The 25,086-nt window shown below is 52.9% G+C and overlaps 1 protein-coding gene across 2 annotated transcripts in view; it reads right to left on the bottom strand.

Moving 5' to 3' along the window:
* Positions 1-2,766: 2,766 nt before the first annotated feature.
* Positions 2,767-25,086, bottom strand: part of PPP2R1A (protein phosphatase 2 scaffold subunit Aalpha) — a 33,370-nt gene continuing 11,050 nt past the window's right edge. The window contains exons 2-16 of one of the 2 annotated variants that reach the window (XM_028477764.2): positions 24,153-24,243; positions 20,842-20,942; positions 16,388-16,441; positions 15,489-15,721; positions 14,359-14,506; positions 14,085-14,240; positions 12,133-12,247; positions 11,953-12,023; positions 11,376-11,510; positions 7,527-7,700; positions 7,134-7,194; positions 6,277-6,431; positions 5,315-5,457; positions 3,373-3,464; positions 2,767-3,217 (exon numbers count right to left, since the gene is read on the bottom strand). In XM_028477764.2, coding sequence (XP_028333565.1) covers positions 3,201-3,217; positions 3,373-3,464; positions 5,315-5,457; positions 6,277-6,431; positions 7,134-7,194; positions 7,527-7,700; positions 11,376-11,510; positions 11,953-12,023; positions 12,133-12,247; positions 14,085-14,240; positions 14,359-14,506; positions 15,489-15,721; positions 16,388-16,441; positions 20,842-20,942; positions 24,153-24,243 — 1,746 coding nt within the window. In that variant the 3' untranslated portion in view covers positions 2,767-3,200. The remainder of the gene's footprint in view (positions 3,218-3,372; positions 3,465-5,314; positions 5,458-6,276; positions 6,432-7,133; positions 7,195-7,526; positions 7,701-11,375; positions 11,511-11,952; positions 12,024-12,132; positions 12,248-14,084; positions 14,241-14,358; positions 14,507-15,488; positions 15,722-16,387; positions 16,442-20,841; positions 20,943-24,152; positions 24,244-25,086) is intronic. The other variant, XM_007106378.4, reaches the window with a different exon arrangement.

Genomic DNA, 25,086 nt, shown 5'->3' with positions numbered 1-25,086 from the left:
CAGGGAAGAACTGAAGGGAGTGGCTGGAGAGGGGATTTCCTCCACACAGGAGGGCTGATGACAGGTATGTGCTAAGACTTCAGATATTCTGATGAGAACCAAGGACAGGAGAGAGACCGGGTCTTCCTTCCGGCTGCTCCTTGTGTAATTTCTTGTGGGTTTGAAAAGGAGAAGTGGCATCAGGTCCACCTCCTCAATCTCTCTGCCCTCTGTCCTCAGCCGCAGCCCAGCTGAGGTCCTCACCCTCCAGGACCACCAACCCAGCCTCTTCCCTGGCCTCCTGGCCTTGTGTGACCCCAGAAGGATCTCCCCAAGTCTTACTGGACCCCGTCCCTCAGGGCCAAGTTCAAGCCCTGCACACTGCTATTTAGAGGCTCCTCGGGATCTGGCCCCTACCTACTCCTCCATGCTCCCTGGGTAACTCCGTCTCACTTCCCCACTCTCCAAACTGAATTACTTGCTCCCCTGATGAGGGAGGAGGAGGGAAAGCTTTCCAGGTAGAGGTTCATGTTACAGGCAAAAGGTTGGAGATGCTGAAGCATGTGTGGGTTTGCAGGAGCCAAGAATGTTTGCCAGGGAGTGGTGGGTGGCGAGACTGGGAAGATCTGAATCCGGGTGCCAAGGTGACTGCAACCGTCCCTTTACTCCCCTAATGCAGGTGCCACCAAGTCCCGTCTGTCTCCTTGGGAATCTTCCTGTTACCCTCGTTACCTGCCATCTCCCCGACTCCACCTGCTCCAACTCACCTAGACCAGAATCCTCCTGGATCTCTTAGCCTCAAGTCTCCCCCCCTTCAATTGTGATGCTGTCACTCCTCTGCCAAAAGCAGTCACGTGGCCAAGCCCAGAGCCAGTGTGGGAGGGGACCACTCAAGATGTGAGCCCTGGAGTGTGGTCCATAGGAGGCCGCCAATGTAACAGTCCTACCACGTGTGGTCCAGAGACATCTTAGCTCCGCCGCTGACGTGAGGACGCATCAACAGCATAAAGAGATGAGGCCGACCCCAGGGCATATGGAGTATTTTGGAGCAAGCTGAAGACTACTGCAGCTTTACCCTGGAAGGCAGAGGCAACCACAGGGGTTTTGGCAATGAAGAAGTCATCCTGAACGCTGCAGCCCCAGCAGACACCACACGCAGCAGAACCTCCCAACTGAGCCAAGCCCAGGCCACAGAATTGTGAGGAATAACACATTTCATTGTTTTGAGTCACTGTTTGGGGGGGTTGGGTGGTCATGCAGTAAAATGTTAAGTGGGACACCAGTCACTCACCTGAACGTTCCTCCAACAGTTACTGGCCGGTTGATGACTAAGCTTGAACACAACATCAAGCTGCAAGTGATTATTACACTGCCGGCCTCCCCACCTCACGAATTCTTCACTCGTCAGTCCTTCAAATATTTATAACCCAGGAAAGGCACATTTGGGTTGGGTGGGGTAGGGGGACTGAGCTTAAACCACAGGCCCTGCCCTTAGCCCTTAGGAAACGAAGGTGAGCTGATAACAGGAGGAACAGAGTCCCTTTCGCCCTCACCCCCAGGGTTCGAAACAGTAGGGACTCAGTAACACGAGGACTGAGCCGGTGAAAGCGCCTTGCCGCCCAACGCCGACCTCCCCTCCGCCCTGCAGAGCCAGACTGCACTCGGGTACCACGTCCTGTGAAGCCTTACGCGCGCCACCCACTACGTCTGCCGCTCCTCTCTCCGGGGCTCTCTGGCCCCTGCATCAGTGAGAACCCGGGTGGCCTGCAAGTGATGAAACCCCAAAAAATCAGTCACGTAAACAGTTTAACTCTCGCAGGCGACTGGTAACTTGTGTGGGTCTCGACAGCATCAGGAAGCCAGGCTCCGCCGCCTATCTTGTTCTGCTGCCTTGCTGGGCCTGCACGTCTAAGGTCACTTCCTGGCCTGGGACGGCTGCTCCCACTCCGGCCATCTGCTCCACATTCCAGAGCACAGGAAGGAGCAAAGGAGGGGGAGCATATCTCCTCCCCGCTCAGGAACACTTCCTAAGGGCTGCACATACCACTTTGTTCACATATTACTGGCCAGAATTTAGTCGCAATGCCACACCAAATTTCAAGAGACCCTGGGAAAATGCCTTGAATCCAGGCAGTCATGTGCCCAGCTAAAAATCAGGGTGTCTATCTTAGTAAAGAAAAAGGCGGACAGATGTTGTGGGATAATTGGTTCTGTCTAGCCACAGTCCCCGGCCTGCTCCCTGTCACAGCCTTGACTATCCGGAGACCTCCCAACCACAGGGGGTTCTCCAGCAAGTTACAGCTCCCCTGACCACCTCCTCTCATGCCCCACGAGTCAGAATCCACCGTATGTGTATTAACTCATTGAGTCTTCACACCCGGCCCCTCAATCTGGTTCTACGGTTATCCCCATCTTACACACTCTTGTAATCTGAGTTCCCAAAGACTGGGCAACCTACTCAAGGCCACACAGCTGTTAAGTGAAGGAACTGGGATTTGGATGCAAGCAGTCTGGCTCCAAGGCCCCTGCTCTTAACCACCACATACTCAGCCAACGTCTGTGAAACCGAACTGCACCTCAGGACTGTGCTGGCCAGAGACACCTCGTGGACCCGCTACCCCGTGGGCCAGCTGCACTCCCGTCGGCTTGCCAGAGAACCCTCCTCGCTCGCAGGACACAGGGGTATGCGAGCCCAGTAATTAGGCCCTCCCCAGAGAGAAGGGCAAGACTGTGGCGCTGAGGTGGTGCCCTTTTCTCCATGCTAGCGACTAAGACCAGAGGACCAGCTATTTCTAGACCTTTATTTCTCTGTGAAAAGGGGAAAAAAAAAGAATAAAATAAAAACGACACAGTTGACACAAAGAAAACCACTGAGGGGAAGGAAGGGAGGTGGAGAAGTAGATGGCGGAGGGGGTCCCCATTACAGCAGCTGCAGCCAGTGACCTGGGATGCTCACATCTCTCCCCCAGCGTGGGCGGCGGTAGCCCCTTCCTCCCAAGGTCTCTGCCCTGTCCCACCTTGTGCTCCCCTCAGCCCCTCGGGAGGTGGACGGTGAGAAGTCGGATTCCCAGGCTGGGGAGGGGAGGACCCGTGCTGGGGGAGGGGCCTGGGGTCAGACCATGCACAGGGAGTGACAGCCAAAGGCCCCCCAATGTCTCCCTGAGGGAGGGACTGGGGGGGAGGGTGGACACCAGAGGCCGGCGTTGGCTCCTCTTCCAGCATCAGGCGAGAGACAGAACTGGGGGAACAGGAACAGTTGGGAGTCAGAACAGCAGCTAGCCCTCTGCCCACAGCTGCTCCTGCATCTCCCTGCCTGGAGTGGCTGCTCCCAGGCCTAGCGCCATCCTTGCAGACCACCCTGCCGCTGGGGTCTCGGAGTTCTCAATGCCTTACCAGTCAGAGCCTCCTGGGCAAAGTACTTGACGTCCACGTCCTGGTCCTGGGTCAGCTTCTCTAGGATGGGCTTGACTTCGCTCTGCAGTGTGCTGGGAGGAGAAGAGGAGGGCAAGGGGTCAGCCAGGTGGGGCCGGGGGCACAAGGTGTGCACAGACAGAGACACAACTGAATTAAGAGTCTCAGGGGCCAGAGAAACAGTTACTTTGAAGGTTGGAAGTCTGACAAACCAGGACAGAGGCCTCTGGTGCCCAGAACAGGTACAGGGAGGTCAGACAGTGTGGAAATGTGGAATCCAGAACCCACAAGTCTCTGAGCCTTGGCAATCAGATACCTTCCATTCATTTAACATATTTATAGAGGCCTACTGCGTATGAGGTATGAACACAGTGGAAAATCCAACCCTCTTGATTCTCACCCACGTGGAGCTTGAGCTGGGAGGAAGACACAGCCCAAACTGATGATGAGTAACAGGAGAGGAAAGCACCAAATGGAGGGACTTGGCCCTACCGGAGCCCAGGGAGGTAAGGGGCCCAGGAAATGCATCTGCACCGACACTCAGCTGTTTGGGGAAACGAAGGTGGACTTCAGAGAGGAACTAAAGGTATGAAGTGGTGTCGTGGACAGTGACAGAAGTCAGAGGTGCAGGTGTCACATGTCCCCTTCCAGTTGACAGAGCTCCCCCTCCCCCGCAATATAACCACTATTCTCATTTCCATCACCTACATGCCCCTTTATCCATTTTTGAAGTTGATATGAATGGAATCCCAGGATAGGTTTTCTTGGGCCTGGCTTCTCACGCAGGTGAGTCTCTGAGAGTCACCTAGGTTGCTGCATACAGCAGGAAGGAGTCTTTTTATTGCTAAATACAGTCTCCTACCATACGAATAAACCACAACTTATCCACTATACTGTCGATGGGCACTTGTGCTGTTTCCACTTCATGGATAATATGAACAAAGCTACCATGAACATTCTTTTATTAGAAACAAGCACTCCTTTCTCTCGGATATACACCCGGGAGAGGACGCACCCGGAGAGGACACGCCAGCTCACGGGGTGTAAATCTAATTAGCTTCACTCAACTCTAACAATTCTCAATGATCAGGCCCATTTATTATTTACAGCCCCACCGGCAAGATATGAGAGTTCCAGCCGTCTACCAACACCAGAGTGTTCTTCACCAACACTTGCGCCACTGAGCTTTTTCAGTTTAGGCATTCTGACATAGCGATCCATCTCCCCCACTGAACTGCAGTAGCAGCTGCTGTGGTATACACGAGGGTCTGTTTCTGTGCCCTCAATTCTGTGCCATTGAGCTATTTGAATATTATTGTGCCAACACCTCACTTTTTAATTACTGTGGCATCATAGTTAAGTCTTGGTATCTGGTAGGATAAGTCTTCCAACTCTGTTATTCTTTAGGATCACCTTGCTTATTCCAGATCTTTGCATTTTCACGTTAATTCCAGAATCTACTTGCCAATTTTTCAACAAAGAACCTGCTAAGATTAACTGAGATTATACTAAACTTATGAGTCTGGGGAACCATCCCATCCATGAATATTATGTACGTCTTCTTTAATTTCCCAAAGCAACATTTCATAGTTTTCACTAGAGGTATTACACATCTTTCATTAAATTTATTACTTGATATTTGATGGTTTTGGTGCAATTGTAAATTACACACACACATTTGTTAATTTTATTTTCTAATGATTTGTTGCTATTATATAGAACTGCCACCTTCTCACCCCCTCCCACTATGTGAGGCAGGTCATGTGAATTCTCATTCCACATTTGAAGAAACTAAGACCTCGAGGTCACAGAGCAAGCAAACAGCAGTGCTGGGCCTCAAACCCTAGGCTCTACCTTTAAAAGTCAAAGATTAAGATGCCCAAAACCAGCGCTGCTGCTGTGTGAAGGAGGGTCCAGGCCTCACCTGTTGTCCAGGATGGGCCCTATCTTCTGCAGGGACTTGGCCACGTTGAAGCGGACATTGGCGACGGGGTCCCCAGCCATACGCAGCACTGTGGGCAGCATGTGCTTGGTGGTGATGTCCTGCCCGCAGACCTCAGACAGCACCTGGAGATCAGTGAGTAGCAGAGGGTGACTACCCAAAGTGCACGGCTACCCCCATTTCTCTCCCTTTCTGAGCAGGCCGCTCTGCTGATCGTCAGGCCAGAGGGTGAAGCTGAGCTGCAGGGGGTGCTCTGAGCCCAGATTCACCCACCCTGACGGTCCTTTATTCTCTGAAGCTCCCATTTCCCCCACCACCACTGTCTCCCTGCCCTGCAAACTCCCAGCCCACACGGTCCCATCCTGTCTCCCCACCCTCAGACTTCCCTTCATCCTCTTGGGATGGGACTTGATTCCTGACCCCTGGGATCCCTTCCTTAGTGCAGTGGTCTCCAAAGTGAGGTATGGGAAGAAATTATCAGAACACTTAGTTACGTTAGTTTTGAAATGCTATCCTTTAATTTCTAGTTATGTGTATGGTTTAAGTGATTAAATATACCTAACATATGGCAGAGCTAGAATTAAAAAGCAGGTCTGATTCTATAAACTGCACATGTAACCATTATATCATAAACAGATATATACACATTCTGTGGGGAAGGAGAGGGTGCTCAGAAAGGCTTGGCAATCACTGTTCCAAGAGGCCGAGTCTCCCTAGTCCTGGGCCTCCCACAACGCAGGTCCCCACCCCCAGAGGCCCTGTGACACTGACCGGGGAGCCCCAACCTCTGGCCTGCAGTTCCCCAAGGACTCACCCCTGCAACCCCAGATCCCATCACTTCCCCGGCCCCAAGCCGTTTCTCCCCTGAGGACCCTCTGCCATCCTCCTCTCCTAGGTACTCGCCATCCCTCAGGGACAGGCCAGAGGCAGGTGGGCGTGCTCACGTTGATGCAGAAGAGCGTAGTCATGCGGTGCAGGTAGTTGGGGTCCCCAGACATGGCCAAGACCTTGGGGATGATGGTAGCATGGGCCCACTCCTTCCCAAACTTCTCCACCAGTTTCTTCAGGTTGCTGGTGGCCGCCTCGCGGATGGCGTAGACTGCAGAAGGATGAGGGATGGGGTGGTGATTCAGAGGTGAAGGACTGACTCGGGTGGGGATCACAGTCACACTCACTACTGCCTACCGAGCAGCCCTAGGTACCAGGCCACATACGAACCAATAAACTCCAAGAGAAGGAAAGGGCTTGCTGTGTGCTAAGTGTAGGGTTTTCTTTCCACGCAGTACCTCCTCAAGAGCTCCAAGATACAGACGGGCACACTGAGGCTCTGAGAAGTGATTTGCCCAAGCAAATGATTTAGTACTTAGTACACGGAATGGAGCCTGCCTGTTACAGAAAAATGTTAACTTTTATTTTTGCCACTCTTAGTGAAAACAATGAGCAGTTCTCACAATGGCCTTGAAAAACTGGGATGAGAAGTCCATGTTTCACAGAATGAGCGTGGGCTGAAAGATGGCAAGTGACTTGCTTCAGCTTCGACAGCCAGGAGGTGGGATTCAAACCCAGGCTGTCTGCTTGGTGGCCCTAGGACTCTCGACTGTAGCAGGCAGCCCCTGGGTGACCTGTTAGGTCCGCCTCCTACCCCTGCACTTCTCTGGGACTCCAAAAAGCAAGGGAGCTGCTCCACGTGAGCATCTGACAGCACGGGAGAGTGACTAGCCTCCCCCACTCCCCCAGACAATCCACCCCTGCATCCCTCCTGGAGCCCCAATCTCCTCCCAGAGATACCAGAAGCACTCACCATGATCTACAAGCCAGGCCATGCACAAGGAGTTGAGTTTCTCATCAAAGAACTCCACCCCCTGCAGAAGACAAGGAAGGAAGGGATCACGGGAGACTGGGTAGTTTCCAGCAAACCGCAGGGAAACCACACCCACCCCAAGCAGCCGGGACCCTGCTCAGTGTCACCTGAGGGGCTTTTTTCTCTCCTCTCTCTCATTTAATTCTATGCATCTTATAAATCCCTACTTCCTGTGTACCTTCCTCCGACTCCCCGGACAGTCCTCACACCTTCCACTGAGCCCTCACGGGCCCCAGGTCCACCGGCACAGCCCGGGACACACTGCACTGTGACCAGACTCCACCGTCCACCTCTCCCAGGGCAGCGTGTCTGGCACCAGGCCTCCGCACTCACCAGCTGTCCAGCCAGCAGAGGCATGTACTCAATGATGGCCAGCCGCACTCGCCACTTGGCATCCTCAGCCAGCTCCACAATGGCGGGAAGCAGGGACTGGGACAGCTGCCGGATGCCAATCACCTCGTTTACGCAGTCCAGGTTGGAGATGATGTTCAGCCGCACCTCTGGGCACTAAGGAGAGGATAGGAGGGTTCAGAGAGAAAGCAATGCACATAGAACCCAGGGCAGGGCAAAAAGAGCTCAACCACACCAACCTCGTATAATATACATCTCTGCAGGGCAGACTACCATTGCCCAAGCCCAGCTCCCGGCTCTGGGGACACATTAAAAGGACACACAGGGCTTCCCTGGTGGCGCAGTGGTTGAGAGTCCCCCTGCCGATGCAGGGGACGTGGGTTCATGCCCCGGTCCGGGAGGATCCCACGTGCCGCGAAGCGGCTGGGCCCGTGAGCCATGGCCGCTGAGCTTGTGCGTCTGGAGCCTGTGATCATGCCCCGGTCCGGGAGGATCCCACGTGCCGCGAAGCGGCTGGGCCCGTGAGCCATGGCCGCTGAGCTTGTGCGTCTGGAGCCTGTGCTCCACAACGGGAGAGGCCACAACAGTGAGAGGCCCGCGTAACGCAAAAAAAAAAAAAAAAAAGCACACACAAAGCAAGCAACATGGATTATTAAATGGGAAAGCTTTTCAAATCTCATCATAGAAGCACAAAAAATGTTTAGCCCTTTTGAAGAATTTGCGGGAATCACAGTGCAAAAACATGGTACCCTGGGAAAAACAGGCAAGATAATAATCCCAGCTCTGCCATGTGCTAGCTGGGAGCCCTTTGGCAAGGGACTTAACATTTGTGGATATCAATCCGTGACACGGAAACGTCCACCTAATCCCAAAGGGTGGTTGAGGCTAATGAACTGCCTGATCCACAAAGGGCTTGGCATGTGGGAGTTTATTACTTTTATCATTTGTGCTACTATTACTCTTTCTGCTAGTCTTTGAGCTCTGCAAGGAGCACGTCTCATTTATCCTTATGCCTCCAGTACCCAGCAGAGTTTCTGGACCATAGTAGTGCTCAATACATCAGCTGAAAAGAAAAAAATGAAGGAATAAAGAAATATTTTTGAACCACTAGGTGACTACCAATATTATGAGCTCTGACTTACAACACGTGCACATATGCAGGTATTCCCCACTTTTCGAAAGTTCGCTTTACACTACGTTGAGTTTATGAAAGACCTACACTGGTGCCTGCTTTTGTTAACCAAAAGAAACCCAAAGAGGATTTTGCTTTTACGAGAGAAAAAAACTGCTTCTTTGCTCTACACCATTTCGACTTATGATAGGTTCAAAAGAACGCTCTACCTTAGGATAGCAGGGAAATCTGTGCCCCCATCTGCTTCTAAAAACCTTTGAAGCAACTTTTAAGAAAAGGCACATAAACACAATTAATTCCTTGTCCAACATCATATATTCCTGGATGGCAGACACCACAGTTAATTTTTTCTACATCTCCCTCTGTGAGCTGTGGGGTAAGGAAGCAAGCACTGAAATGAATCAGTGAACCAAATAAGCAAGTGTGCAGTAAAGGGTTAACTGGACAGGTCTAGGCTGTTCAAACTTGGCACAGTCCAAAGGACTGGCCCTTGACCAGCTCCTGGGAGATGATCTCTAAGAACCTGGAATATCCAACCTGATAAAAGGGTCTTTTGTTTACCTGGGGGCCTTGGGCCATGCCAGATAGAGTATGCTAATAATGTGATTTATGGCGAGGACCTTGGGCCATGTGGCATCAACTTGGCCTCTACAGGGGCTGGAGACAGAGTAACCTAAGGTCAGCCACGCGAACGGCTCTATTCCATGCCTACGTGACCAACCCCCAATAAAAACCCTGGAAACCAAGGCTCGGCGAGCTTCCCTAGTTGGCAGTGTCCTCATGTGCCGTCACACGCTGGTGCTGGGAGAATTAAACGCACTATGTGTAACTCCATTGGGAGAAGATAACTGGAAGCTGGCGCCTGGTCTCGTGCACCTTCTTCCTTTGCTGATATTAATCTGTATCCTTTCACTGTAATCAACAGTGACCGTGAGTATAACAGCTTTTCTGAGTTCCCAAGGTTGTTCAGGCAAATCATTGGAGCTAAGGGTGGCCATGGGGACTAAAACCCAGCAAGCAATGAAGAAGGATAATGGCAACCGCTGAAAAGACAAGACAGCCTCAGCTGCTGGCTCCAAAGTGAGATTTCCCAAAAGGCCTCTCCAACAAATCCTTTGAGAAAAGCACGTAAGTCCCGCTTTTCAAAAATAAGAGAGTCTCCTTTAGGAATGAAAGCCAATTTCCTACTACCTAGTCTAAGAGCTGAAGAAGACTCTCAGAGCCAACACAACTTCCCCCTCCCCTTCACTGGATTAATGTGTTTCTTCCTAAAGCCAAGGATACTCAGGGAGACAGGGAGAGGGAAGGAACTGTCCCAGGGCTCATCAACTTGTTAGTTACATTCTTTTTCTGTTACATTCCTTTGAATCTTCCACTAGATATAGCTGTTGCAAATGTTCATGTTCATGAAACGCTGTTTACATAAATAACATAAATGATTTAATTTTAAGCTTACTTTTCTTAAAAGGACATTATATCCAATGATTATAAAAGCCTCAACTGTCATAAATGGGGGAGGGGTGTGCACAGCAGGGGACTCATATGTGAAGAAATGAACTGTTACAATGTTCCCTCCAACTTCCTAGTGCACCGCATATATGTGCCGCGTGTGTGCGTGTGTGTGTGTGGTGTGCGCATGCTCGTGTGCATGTGCATGTATGTCAGAATGAGGCCTCTGCGAACACAGAAGTTACACTAACAGGTCCCACACCAGCCTGTGGAATCACCATCTGCCCAGTCACCACCAAGGCAAACAGCAGGGAGCCTGCGAGCCCCCAGGCCCCGGCACGGCCCCTCCTACCTCTCCAAACCAGCCGCACCTCTGCAGCCTCACCCCCTCCTCTCCCAGACTCCAGCAGCACCCTCCAGTCTGGTCTCCTTGCACCTCTTCAGGCTGCAGCACTTGCATCTTCCTTCGACACGTCTCAGGGTTCCTTCCCAACACCCAGATCTGCTCCACCTCCTCCACCTCAGATTCAAGTCCACACTCCTTCCCTGGCTGTCACCCCATGGCCTCTCCAGCCATCGCGCAGTGCTCTCTCTCATCTTTTGTGCTCCCAGCCAAATAAAGAGCTACCTGCGGTCAGTCGTGTGACTGGCTCTGGCCAATGGGGTGTGAACAGACAGGATGGGTACCCTCTTTGGGGTCTTACTGTTGAGAGGACTGGGCCTGCTGCAGGTCGGTGCCCTCTCCCTTCAGCGACCTCAGACCCACAGAGTGCCAAGGTCAGCGGGGCCAACCCCGCAGTGTAGGTCCACCCCACCTCTGGACTGTTGCGAGAGAAATAATTCTCTACCTTATTTAAGCCACTGTATTTTGGGGTCTCTTATTACAGCATCTTAGCCTGAACTCTGATCACCATGAATGTATCACAGCATCTGTATGATCAGGGCATCATGGGACTGCCCATCTGTCCCTCACCACTGCCAAGTCTCTGAAGGTCCTTGAGGATCAAAAGTGTCTCGTTCTTTTTTTTTTTTTCTTAGAATCCCTAGTGCCCAGGAAAAAAGGACTAGTACAGAATAAGGGCATGAAAAACAAATGCCTAATAAACAAACAAGCTAATGTGCAGTCCATCACGCCCACAAACATTCAACTCCTTGGCAACCTGGGTGTTTGTTGAAGATCCTGGCGAACCTCGGAAAGCAGCTGCCCCACCTGTCACAGCCAGAGCACAGAGCCTTCCCGGTGTCCTTACCTCATCCTTCAGCTGAGCCAGGAAGAGGGGCAGGAGGTGCTCGATGGTGTTGTCTTTGCCCAGGATGGGAGAGAGGCCCATGATGACTGAGGCCAGGGCCGACTTGACATGTTGGTTGGCGTCTGACACCAGCTCCTGGGAGGGAGAAGGAATGGGGGTGCCACAGGGTCAGTGGCCAGGAAGACTCCAACTCCTAAGAAGCCCTGAGACAGCCTACTCTCGCCAGCTCAATCCAGGGCAGGCTTAGTGTGCACGGGGAATTGCAGGTCCGTACATGTCCGGCCTGCCTAGAGTTCAACGACCCCTGTTCCCAGCAGCTTTCACCCCAATCCCAAAGCTCTCTGGATGAGGAGATCCACTGAGCTTCGAGGGGGAAGCACTCCCCCGCTCCATGTTCAGCCCCGAGCCTCAGACTCTGCCTGCACTCAGGGCTCCTAATTGCTCCAAACCCAAGACGGCCTGGTCCTGGAAGGCTGGGAACTCGGTTTGCATCTGGCTGCCCCTAATGCCCAATCTCCATCCCTTCTTTCCAGAAGGCTCAGATCTGCTCCATTCCTCCCAGCAAATTCCCTGTTACCTTGATGCAGGGCAAGATCTGGGTCATGATCACATTCTCCCGACAGTCAGCTGAGAGATTTTCACAGAATTCTGTGGGCAGGGAAAGGGAGGTGACGGGAGATAAGACCCGATGTCCTAGTTCTGCCTTCAGCCTCCCAGACACCCACCCGCTTACTGTGTCCTGGTCGCCAGCACCAACCTTTGACCTTGTGGGAGGCTGCGGCCCTCACCTCAGCCTCACAGTCTTTCATCAGGTTCTGGAAGGCAGGGACCAGGTCCGTCTTGGTGATCTCAGGCCCCACTGCTTTCTGGAGCTGCAGAAAGGGAAGGTCGGGCGGGGGTGGGGGTGGGGGTCAAAGGGCTTGGCAGGTATTCTAAATCAATGAGAACAAAATCAAAGATAAAGGCACCAGGAATGGGGTAAAAACAGTCCTTGGAATCACTGCTGAGATATAATGCCAAGGTCATGGGGGTGACCTCGGCCAAGTCTCGGAGCCTCTCTGAGCCTTGGTTTCCTTGTTGAATGGTGCCGAGCTGGGCTGGGTAGTGCAGTGGTCACGAGCATGGCTCTGGAGTCCAACTGCCTGGCTCAAATTCTTACTCTTACTTACCACCTGTGTGACCCTGGATGAGTCCCTGTACGTCTCTGAGCCTCTGTCTCCTCAAACCACGAGGGTACTTACTGCACAGTATTGTTGTCTGCATTAGAAATAACCACAGAACTCCTTCCTGTTCAGGCTATTCCGGGTTGGGTTTTCTGTTACGTGATCCAAAAACAGTCTAATGATGTGTGGTGGTTCTTTTTGATTTAAATATTTCTGTGTTTTCTAAGATTGGTTACCAGAGCCCATGTGACTTTTGTAATTAAGATGAAATACTAAAGGTCAAGAGGGAAGCAGGCATGCTAGGCCCTCCGCATCTCATGACACCAGGCAAGAAGAGGCGCACGGATCCTGCTGGCGTGCCGCTTCTGGAGGCCTGGGGGTGAGACAGGGCAGTTCCTGACCAAGGGGAGAGGTGAGGACCCTGGGGGCCTGGTGCCCATCTCTCCAGTGTCCCCTCGCCCCAAAGCCAGTCCCAAATGTCCTTGCTCGTACTTGCCCTCACTGCCCAGGGTCCGCTGCCCTCGCCAGACACAGTCCCTACCCCAGCCCTCACCCACTCACCTTCCAGAACCTGCCTCAGTGCTTCCAGGCCCAGGAACACCCACCAGCCTTGCACCTGTCACACTTCAACATGACATTTCCCTCTGACTCAGCTGGCCTCCCCCTTCAGGCTATCTGTTCCCTGAAGGCCAGGGATGTACTGAACTCACCGTACCCCCAATGCCCAGCAAAGAGCTGGTGCTCAATAAACCTACTTGTGGGATAAGCAAACTGAGATTTCTGTGGAAAGAGCACTGTCCTGGGACACGTGGCATCCTGTCCCTGTTCTGCCCGCCTGATGGTGTCACTCTGACCAGTCTAACCTCTGGGCTATGTTATGGGGCTGAACTGTATCTCCCCTGAAATTCATACACTGAACTCCTAACACACCCCACACCTCCCTGGAACCTCAGAATGTGACTGTACTTGAAGACAGGGTCTTTAAAGAGGTCATAAGGTAAAATAAGGTCATTAGGGTGAGCCCTAATCCAAAATGACTAAAGTCCTTACAAGAAGAGGAGAGGAGAACACAGACACACAATTAAAGACACGGGGAGAAGACAGCTATCTACAACCAAGGAAAGAAGTCTCAGAAAAACCACTCCTGCTGACACTTTGATTTTGGACTTCTAGCCTCCAGAATGGTGGGGAAATAAAGTACCACCCAGTCTGTGGTACTCTGCCACAGCAGCCCCAGCAAACAGACTATGTCTTCCCTTTTGTAAAAGGAGATAAAGTTCGATTAGGTCAGGAACACATACATGCCACCCTTTCTCTGCTCCTGTGGTTCTCTCCCACAGAACCTTAAGTTGGCCTCAGAACCCTTCAATCAGGGTTGGCAAGTGAAGTGAGATCCAAATGGATGATTACCGAGATCTTACTGCTTAAACACCCGACGATTCCCCTGGGCTTCACTAAGCCCCAGCTCCTAGATGTGGCCCCTCCCCTTTGCCTGAGGCCTCAGTCTCCGCATCTGTGAGACGCTGCCAACAGCCCCCTCACGTACCTCTGTGAACTTGTCGGCCACCATGTATCGGACGCGCCAGGACTTGTCCTCAGCAGCCTGGCGCAGGGTGGGCATCACCAGGGCCTCCAGATCCTCCTGGGGCAGGAGCTGGGCGATGTTCACACACGCCTCCACCGCTAGTAGCCGCACCGAGTCCTGAGGAGAGGATGGGAACAAGGAGGGTGCAGCAGAGGCCCCATCAGCCCTGGGACTCCCTTTCAGACTCAGGGTCCACCGGAGGGAGACAGAGGAGGGGGTGTGGAACAGACCCCACCTGCTCGTCAGAGGCCAGGTTGGAGAACATGGGGATGATCTCGCTCTTGACATTGTCCAGCTCCAGCACCTTGGCGAACTCCCCCAGCTTGGAGGCTGCGGCCCGCCGCACCATGGGGGTGTCATCGGAGCACAGGTTCCGGAAGTACCTGGGGGTTGGGATGGGGCTCAGGAGGAGGGATCCCTGGGATCCCAAGGCAGCAGCCAACACCACGGAGGGCGAGCACAGACTCTGCAGTCACGCAGTTCCTGGCTTTGCCTAGGTGACCCTAGGCGAGTGATGGCCTCTGAATCTTCCCAGCCCTACACAATGGAGCTGATAACAGTACCTACTCTACCGGGTCGTTATGAGGTTTAAATGAGACAATGTGCATGAAACAATCAGCAGCCTTTCTGCACATAAGTCTATAGTGAATGGTAGGTACTGATTATATTATTATGACCACATAAAATTGCTTGGCTAAGGTGCTGGGCTGAGGCTACTCAAAGATTTTCCCTTCCAGCAGTGACTGCTCCAGTGAGAGATGCACGGGGGCACATGCAGCCCTCTAAGTGTCTGCAGGCAGCTATAAACCAGGAGTGATGGCTCAGGGCCTGGGCTTGCTGCTCAATGGTTCATGAAGATGGTGGATGGACAGAAGTCCAGATGGAGGGGAAACACACGTTAATAGAAAATTTTAATCCAATTAAAAATATTTTCACTGATTCCTCTGGAAGCCAAGTCTTACATGCAAGCAGTTCCCTGGGGTATCAAGCCAAAGGGGAGAAGGGCAGTGGAGGAGGAGGGCTCCTATCTGCCAACTGGAAACAGGCCTAAGATAGCACCACACATCACTTGTTGAGTGCTTCTGTGTACCAGATTCTGTTCTAAGCATTTTATATGTAGTAATTCTTTTAAATCCTCACAATAACCAATGGGAGGAAGAACCATCATCGTAAATGACCAAGAGGCAGCGCCTGGGTTCACACCCAGCTGTGTCCAGACACCACGTCTCTGAGGGGTGGGCAGAGGGGAGAGGGGGCTGGAAGAGCTCGGGGGCCTTTGGGCCCTGCATGGGCCTAGAGGGGGCCGAGGCTCGAGAGAAGGGGACCAAGCAGAGGGAGGAGGCTGGATCTTGCCAGGGGACTCACTGTCGAAGTTCCGCCTTGACGGCACTGGACACGCGGGGGTAGCAGACGGAGAAGAGGCCGCAGGCCGACGTGCGGGAGGTGAACCAGTCGCCGCCCGCCAGCCGCTTCACGAGCGGCACGAAGTGGGCCTCAAGGTCGGAGGGCGAGTGCTCGTGCGAGATGGCCCGCAGGGACTCCACCGCCTTGTCCCGCACCACGGTTTCCTCCACGGTGGCCAGCGACTCCAGGGGTGGCTGGGGGGGCAGAACATGAGGTCACCGCCCCGCTCCCTCCCCGCCCCACGCTGCTCAGCTCCTCCAACAGGCCTTCCCTGACCCCCCAAGCCAGCCTGCCTTCCCTGAAGAACCTCTGTCACAGGTCCCTGGAGGCGCTTCAGTGGGGTCCACACACCTCAAAGTTATACACGTCACTTTCTGAGGAGAGGGCCACAACTGTCATCAGCTTCTCAAAGTGCAGGAATCGTCACTGATGTTGACTGGAACATCTATTTACTACGTGTTCTGAGCAGGGCCACAACTCTAGGGGGGCACTGGTTCTAACTCACTGAATCCTATGAAGCAGGTCCATTGAAGAGGAAACAGGCACAGACAGGCTGAGTAACTTGCCCGAGCATAACAGCCACAAGCCAGGATCGAAACCGGGCCAGCTGGCTCCAGAACCTCCAAAGGGCTGAAAAGCAAAGGTGTGGTTTCTGACAGGCAACTGCATCAGAATCTCACAATACGGGGGACTCTGAGGCTCGTGACTCTCACTGGTTTGTTACCGTGAGGCCTGGAGTGATCACGTTCCTTTATGGACATCTGACTGGCTCATCATCGTGTCCCCCAGCCCCAGCAGACCTCTCGGCACAGGGCAGGAACGCGGGAATTACTGACCTAATGAAGGGAGACTCAATTTACCCTAATCTGTTCAAACAAAGACGTGGAGGTCTGTGGTCTGAAGTCCAACTTGCCCTGACAGGTAAAGAAAGTAGAAAGAAATGATAAATGGAAACGCTTTCAGGGTCCATGCAGGGAACAGAAGTGAAGCAATGGGCAAAGGTGACAGGTGGAGACAACCGAGGCAGAGACTGGGGCAAACTGGAGAGCATACAGTCTAGGGAGTACAGCTGCTTTCCAGCTCTGTCAGCTGTAACCACGGGGAAACATGGCTGGTAAAAGCAAACCTGGTTTCCCAAAAGCAGCCAAAAGGGGCAGGTTCTTATCTGTGAAAAAAACCTCATTTAACACATGCTCCAACATGGATGAACCTTGAAGACATTATGCTAAATGAAATTAGCCAGTCGCGAAAGACTCCATACTGAATGATTCCTTTATGTGAGGTGTCCAGAGCACAGGCACACCTCGTTTTATTGTGCTTCACTTTACGGCACTTTGCAGATACTGCATTATTTTACAAACTGAAGGTCTGTGGCATCTACCAAGTCTATCAACGTCATTTTTCCAACAACATTTGCTCACTTCGAGTCTGTGTCACATTCTGGTAATTCTCCCAATATTTCAAACTTTTTCATTATTAATGTATTTGTTATGGTGATCTGCAATCAGTGACCTTTGATGTTACTATTGCAAAGAGACTACAACTCGCTGAAGGCTCAGATGATGGTCAGTATTTTTTAGGAAGAAAGTATTAACTAAGGTCTATGTACCTTTTTTTGACAGAATGCTATTGCACATTTACAGACTACAATAAAGTGTAACCATAACTTTTATATGTACTAGGAAACAAAAAAATTCATGTGACTCATTTTATTGCAATATTCTCTTTGCTATGGTAGTCTGGGACCAAACCTTCAATATCTCTGAGGTATGTCTGTAGTCAGATTCACAGAGACAGAAAGTGGAATGGTGGTTGCTGGGGGCTGGGGTAAGGAGCTTGGGGGTCACTGGTTAATGAGTACAGAGTTTCTTTGGGGAAGATGAGAAAGTTCTGGAGATGAATAGTAGTGATGGCTGCACCACAACGTGAATGTACTTAACATCACGGAAGAGTACACTTTAAAATGGGGGCTTCCCTGGTGGTGCAGTGGTTGAGAGTCCGCCTGCCGATGCAGAGGACGCGGGTTCGTGCCCCGGTCCGGGAAGATCCCACATGCCGCAGAGCGGCTGGGCCCGTGAACCATGGCCGCTGAGCCTGCGCGTCCGGAGCCTGTGCTCCGCAACAGTAGAGGCCACAACAGTGAGAGGCCCGCGTACCGCCAAAAAAAAAGGTTAAAATGGTAAATATTATTTATAATTTACCATGATAAAAAAATCAAAAACAGAAGTTTTAAAAACTCATTTTAAAAAGGGGGCAATGGGGGGTTCCCTGGTGGCGCCATGGTTGAGAATCCGCCTGCCAATGCAGGGGACATGGATTCAAGCCCTGGTCTGGGAAGGATCCCACATGCCGAGAAGCAACTAAGCCCACGCGCCACAACTACCGAGCCTGTGCTCTAAAGCCGGTGAGCCAGAACTACTGAGCCCGCGTGCCACAACTACTGAGCCCGCGTGCCTAGAGCCCGTGCTCCGCAACAGGAGAGGCCACTGCAATGAGAGGCCCACACACCACGGCGCAGAGTGGCTCGCACTCGCCGCAGCTGGAGAGGGCCTGCGTGCGGTGGCGGGGACCCAACACAGCCATGGGAGGGAGGAGGGAGGGGGCAATGATTCAAAAGGAAAATGTAATGCCATGCCTGCCTGGGGACCCTCAGTGTGCGGCCTGTGTCACAGGGACACGCTATCGTAGGGTTCTGGGTGCACGACTGGCTCACAGAGGTGTGGCTGCAGATGTGGTGTCACGGTTACTGCAGGGACCGGGTTCCTCTTATTTCCTTGTTTTCCCACTACCCAGGCTGGCACACAGGAGGCACTCAATCGTCCACTTAGAGTCACTCAGTAAATATTGAGTAATAATTGATTAATACTTAGCAAGTGACTGTAAGTGGAACTTATGGTAACCTGTCACGGTAACAGAGGCCTGGGGACCAAGGCTAAGCAGTAGTTACGTCACCCAAGGGTCTCTGCCCCAGTGGGTTGCCGCAGGGAGAGGTTCTCACGGTGTGGTTCCCAGACCACCCACGGCACGATCACCCAGGAGGCCTCTCCCAGCACAGACCTAAAGAATCAGACTCCGGGGGGCAGGGCCCAGGAAGGTGCACATTGAAGAAACCCCAAATCATGCTTTTGCATAACAAAGACCCATTGCCACGAGGCCTCCGTGCGCTGGAGGGTGGGGCTCTCAAACCTGGGGAGGGAAAGGCGTGAACCTCCTAAAATCATCTACACTCGTTTGAGGAGAGTGTGGAGTTTTCATCTAAGGGACCCATGATTCCAAAAGGGTTAAGAGCTGCTGATACAGAAAAAGTCCTCACACTACAGCTACACGGATCTCTGTGAAATTCCATCTCACTCACACCGCAGAGAACGAGGGCCGGGATTGGGTCTGACACACCTCTGGGTTCCCGGGGCCCACGGTCCTTGCTCATGTTCGTGGAATGAACAGGTTGCCAAAGAGCCACTTCCCATAACTTGTCAAAGTCCACCTCCCAGGAGCTCCTCCTCGACAGCTCCCCCATCGCATCTAACCCCAATGAGCCGCCTCTTCTGGGTTCTAAGGGCCCCTGGTTCCCTTCATTCCAGCTCGGATCAGCCAGTGGGGCAACCAGGAGCCCTCTGAAGATAGTACAGAAAGTGGTAGTGGCAACGAGTTGGGGGCCTGGGTTCAGATCCTGGCTCTGCCTCTTCCCAGCCTGTGCCTCGGTTTCCTCATTTGTGAAGTGACATCAGCACGAGTCTCACAAGGTCGCTGCAGGACACCACGGGTTACTGTACATACGGCGCTCAGAACACACGCCGCAGGTGCTGAGTGAGCCGAAGCTATTCCGACCGGACTTGCCTGCGGGCTCCCAGTGTTGCCTGGCCCAGAGGATCCTCCCGGACACCAGTCGCAGAGGTCACACATGACCGCTCCCCAAACAGAAGCATGGGGTGACAGGGGCTTCCCTCCCTGGCAACGATCGGTGGAAGACCCTGACTCGGCAGGGGAGGGACGCCGGCTCCCAGCCGTTTGTCCGCAGGCCTGCGGCCCCGGTTGAAGCCGTGGGGTACTCAGCAGTGTTCTCTGCTCCTGAGTCCTCTGAGAAGCTGCTGAAAGCTAATAATTCTCTCCTCAGAAAGACTGATAAACACCGGGGGCTGCAGACAGTTCCATGGAGTTCAAGGGACCCCTTTCAGGTAGGTCCAGGGACTTCATCACGTTCCTGGTGTTAAGCAGTCCTGTTCTGTATAAAATGTATGGAATGACCTCATTCACATACAATTTTCTGTGTGTACATATACAATTATACATGTACACTCAGATGAGAGACAGGATACCAGAATCTAATGATAATTATCACCGTTTCTTAGCGTTAATGCTTAATGCATGTTTGGAAAAAAACAAATGACCATATTTGCTCAAATCCAAGACCCCAATAAGAAGCACATTATTTCACATACCACTAAAAGGAACAAAGCCTGCTGACAGTAACTGTAAAACACCAACAAGTGCAGATGCCAGAGTATGATAACATGTCTTCAGGAACCATGAAAGAATTATTGGGAGGAAAAAAAAGGAGGCAGAGCTGTTCCACGGCTCTGAAGAACAGTGAAAACTGAGCAACCTCCAAGGTTCTTTCAACCCAGGTCACAGGACTGGAGCACTTCCTCCCTTCCCTTCTCCCAAACAGCAGTTACCATCAGTATCTGACCATCTCTGTCCCCAGCCATCACCCAGCACAGGGTCACACAGGCAGGAAGTGATTGGGGCCTGGGGGAGAGTCAACCGGACACACCTGGAATCCCAGCTCTGCCCTCACTAGCCGTGCGACCTTCGACACTGAACCTCTTGTTGCTCCAGGTGGCTGTCTCTACCCCAAAGGGTGGACACGACCTCACAACATATGGCATTAATGACAACGGAGCTAAGATCTGTGAGTACTTACTACATGCCAAGTACGGTGCTAAGGGCTTCTTGAGTCGATTCTCAAGCTAAGTTTTAATGACTCGAGGTTAAGTAACTTACAAGTCACACAGCAATCAGTGGAAGAACCCAGCCTAACTCCAAACTGAAAGCCTCACGCATAGAGTGCCGGTGGGGCCTGGCGCTGATCAGGCACGCCCAGTCAACGGTAAGGAAGACACCCGCGTTTTCGTGCGGATGTATTAAATGTCACTGCTGACTTGCCGGATTAAAGTGAATGTCCAAGGCCCAGCTGTTCCGAGAAGATGACCCCAGCCTCTCCCGCACTTTCCCCTCCCCATCCTGGCTGCCAGGACCATGGGTCTGACCCCGCCAGGGGCAGGCAGGGGCCTTCCCCACCTTCCAGACTCACCAGCAGGCAGTGCACGTACTCGGGGCCTCCGACCAGAGTGGTGAAGGTGCCCAGCTGTTCCGCCAGGGCCAAGAGGACCTCATCCTCATCGTAGATGGTGTCTGTGGGACAAGACAGACTGGGTTACAGTTCCACCCCAAGTGTGACCCCCACCCTTCAGTAACCCAAACTGGGAACAAGCAGGCTCCACTCTGCTTCCGCAAACTGGCAGCCACCCTCCACGTGGGTGGGCAGAGATGAAGGCAGAGGCTGGGGGCAGGTGACAGAGTGCCCGTGACTAGGTGTGGGACACTGGGGGAGTGAGGCCACCTCGCTGCATCCCAGTTTGCACACCTGTAAAATGGTGCCAATCACCTCCACCTGCAGGGACGGCTAGAGTGAGGAGCAAAGGAGACCGTGTGTATGAGCGCAGAGCCTGGTAAACGGGAGCTCCTTCTGCTTCTCCCCTCAGCACTGTTCTCTCTGCCAGGAACCTCGCTCTCTTCAGCCTGAGAAAGTCTTCTCTGTCCTTCGACACTTGGTTTAGCTACCGCTTCCTGGAAGATTTCCAGGATGCCACCCAGACAGGCCAGGTCCCTTCTCTAGGCTCACTGCCCAACCAGGCCACCCGTATCAGACACCTCACCGAGGGCTATGACGACCCGCGTCCAGGACTGGCTCCCCTCTGTGCCCCAGCTTCTGCCAGAGATGGGCACAGCGGGCACTCAATCTGCTCAACTTTGCTGAAAGAAGGGATGGTTGTGCGCAGAGAGAACTGCTCTGTCCTAACACCTAAATCCAAAGGCCCTTCTCAAGCTCCATCCTCCCTCGCTGAGGCGATGGCAACGACTATAGCAGAAGACGCTAGCATCCCTAGCGTCTAGGCTGGCATCTCAGCTCCGAGTTTACGTGAGGCATATGCCCATCCTGTGGTAGGTTCAAATCCTGCTCTACCATTGGCTGGGTGTGTGGCAACTCACCTGGCCTGAGACTCTGTTCTCATCCCCCAAATCACAACAACAGCGTTGTTCTGAGACTGAAGGGAAATAACTGCTTTCTGTGAAGAGCTCAGCGTGGGGCCCAGCACGAGAGTTAGTGCTTTAGTAAACTCTGGCCGGCGTGGCTCTGGTGTGTCCTGCTCTCAGGCTCCCTCCCAGCCTTGGTTTCACCGGCTCCCCCCGTGGACAGTTCAGATCACCCTCCCTGTTCTGTTCCTTTCCTGGAGACCTTAAGGACATCGTCAACTCGTACGTACTCAACTCAACCTCCAGTCCTTGGCCCAGACTCCTTGGCCAAGCTGCATCCCTGAAAGCCAAATATACAGGAACTGCCAGCACCTCAGATCTCCACCCTTCCCACCTCTACACAACTGCCCTCCCGGCCTCTCTGGCCCAGACCTGTCAACCTCCACCCTAACGTTGCCCCTGCGTCTCTCCCTGTGGCCCTCCTCATGCAAAGCGCCACATTCAATCCTGGCTCCACTTGCCGTCCACTCCCGCCGGCTTCCCTCCCAGGCGGCCTCCCCGCCACCCCCACCAAAGAACTACCAGCAGCACGTGCTGCGTGGAGCACCGGATCCTCCAGCCACCCTGTGAGTTAGGGCCTGCTTTATCCCCCTCTGCAGAGAAGGGAGCTGAGGCTGGGAGAGGTGGAATGGCTTAGCCAGGTGTGCCCAGCAGGTTGGTGGCACAGCTGGGTTTCAAACCCAGGTCCTTCCAACTCTTTTCTCTACAACTTTTTAGCCACTGCTTTACACTGCTGCACCACACTCCCTGTACCCCTTGCCCCCGAGGCCGTCCGGGTCTCAGCGTTCTAAAGCCTTCAAGTCTCTCCAACAGTTCACCAGTGGAAGCCACTGGTTTGAGGTCATGTGCTCAATGTCACGTGTGCAGATGCCTCCTCCCCATGTGGTGTCCAGAGGCAGACACCCCTGAGCTCCTCAGTCATCAGCTGTGACTGTGGGCAAGTCCCTGCACATCCCCTCAAGCCTCAACTCCCCCAGTGTGAAATGATGAGGGGGTGAGACTCCCTGCCTCCCTCCTGTCCCCCAGCAGCATCACTAGGCCCAAGTGAGAGGATCAGAGATGAAAGAGTTTCACTAGGGACAAAGCACAGCTAACTCTGAGCCTTTACTGGCGATTTTGATCAGTATGAAGTACGAAGTCATAATAAGAACGATGGGGGGGCTTCCCTGGTGGCGCAGTGGTTGAGAGTCCGCCTGCCGATGCAGGGGACACGGGTTCGCGCCCCGGTCCGGGAAGATCCCACATGCCGCGGAGCGCTGGGCCCGTTAGCCATGGCCGCTGAGCCTGCGCGTCCGGAGCCTGTGCTCCGCAACGGGAGAGGCCACGACAGTGAGAGGCCCGCGTACCGCAAAAAAAAAAAAAAAAAGAAAAAGAATGATGGGAACAGAGGATTTACCATTAACTGGTGATCCAGTCTGTATCAGACATTGTGTCAAGCGCTTTAAGTATATCTTCACAGACAGGAGAGCGCAGGAACGGTCTAATCGCTAACACCTGAGCAGCACTTTACCACATGCTGAGCACTTCACGTGGACTCTTATTTCAGCTTCATATTAGGTTGTACTATTAATGCCTTCCTCACACATGAAGGATCGGAGGCGGGCAGATGTGACATATCTCGCCCAAGGCCACACAGCTAGAAAGTGGCAGAGCTAGGATTTGAGCCCAGGTAGTTGGGACCCAAGTCTGTGCTATGAGTCATTAACCAACACTGTCGAGTTTGGAGCCAGCGTGACTTGATAAAAATCCCCTCTGGAGCACCTCCTAACTGTGAGACCAAATAAGTTACCTCATCTGTCCATGCCTCAGATTCCTCATCTATGAAATAGGGGCAGCAGTCTTACCTACCTTAAGGAGTTACTGTGAGATTAACTTGGACAACGATGGTGGTGTACATTTACTGAGCACAGGTCTATGTGAACGAACTCAATCCTCACAAGAAAGGGTTTAGAACACCACCTGGCACATTAGGTGTATATACAGTAAGTGTTAGCTGTTATTGTTATTATTTAATGTTCACATCAATGCTACATCACATGTCGACTATGCCCATTTTACACATAAGAACTCTATGGAACAGTGAGGTAACTCGCCTAAAGTCACCAGCTTCTAACTACTGGAGCTTCGATTCAAACCTGGCTCTATCTGCCTCCAGAGCGCTTTTCACCAGTCCCTGCCGCAGCCCCAGCCCCAGCACCCAGCACCCAGCACTTACAAACAGCTTGTTAAATCCAGAGAGGCTTCTCTTACCTGGCAGGAACCACCCCTGGGAGCCCCCACTCGACCTGGCCCCAGGAGGACCCGTACCTGTAAGGAAGGGCAGAAGCTCACTGCGGGTCCTTTCGACCCCAAGGGCCAAGGCGATGGTGGACAGCTTCTTGATGCTGTTGAGGCGAAGCTAGTGACAGAACAAGAAAAGGAAGGGAGAATGTTAGCAAGCCCAGACTTAAGGGAGTCTGACACCTCTGGACCCAGTCAGCCCCTGGAAGCCTCGCTAAGCATGTGTGGGGTGCTGAGTAATAACTTGGCAAGTCTACCAAGTCACTCTGTGACCTTGAGTCATTAAATTACAATGGCAGTGGCAGCCTCAGCAAAAGCATCCGTCGGGTCTCACTGAGCCAACACCCCTCGTGGCACTTTCGAGGACCACTCCGTCCGACACTGCGTCCGCCTCCCCACCGTCCCCACCCTCCTCCTGCTTTTGCCCCCTCCTGCGCTCAGCAAGGCTAACGCACTGAGCCTTGGACTCTAACAGCGGTAGCCACGTTCCCAGATTACTCTGGGCCCAGTCCCAGCCCAAGCACTCACTTACACTGTCTCATTTAACTCTCACGACAAGCAGAGGGTTACAAGCCCTGCCCCAGCGAAGAGGAAATGGGCTCAGGGAATGAAAGTCCCTTCCAAGGGTCACACAGCTCAGATGGTGTAGAGCGGGATTGTAACCAGGACTGTTGGCTAACAGTGATAACAGAACAAATACTATAATGGCAGGCAGCCACCAAAAGCTCGGGGAGAGGCTCAGACAGCTAGCTCTTCTCACAGCCTCTCGAAGGAACCAACATTACTGACACCTTGATCTCAGACTTCTGGCCTCCAGAAATGAAAGAGAACACTCTTGGCTGTTGTGTTTTTTGGGTTTTTTTTTTTGTGGTACGCGGGCCTCTCACTATTGTGGCCTCTCCCATTGCGGAGCACAGGCTCCGGACGCGCAGGCTCAGCGGCCATGGCTCACGGGCCCAGC

Source organism: Physeter macrocephalus, chromosome 17 (genome assembly GCF_002837175.3).
Source record: "Physeter macrocephalus isolate SW-GA chromosome 17, ASM283717v5, whole genome shotgun sequence".
Taxonomy (NCBI): domain Eukaryota; kingdom Metazoa; phylum Chordata; class Mammalia; order Artiodactyla; family Physeteridae; genus Physeter; species Physeter macrocephalus.
Note: the sequence above shows the minus strand (reverse complement) of the source record. Positions and strands in the feature narration are given on the sequence as shown.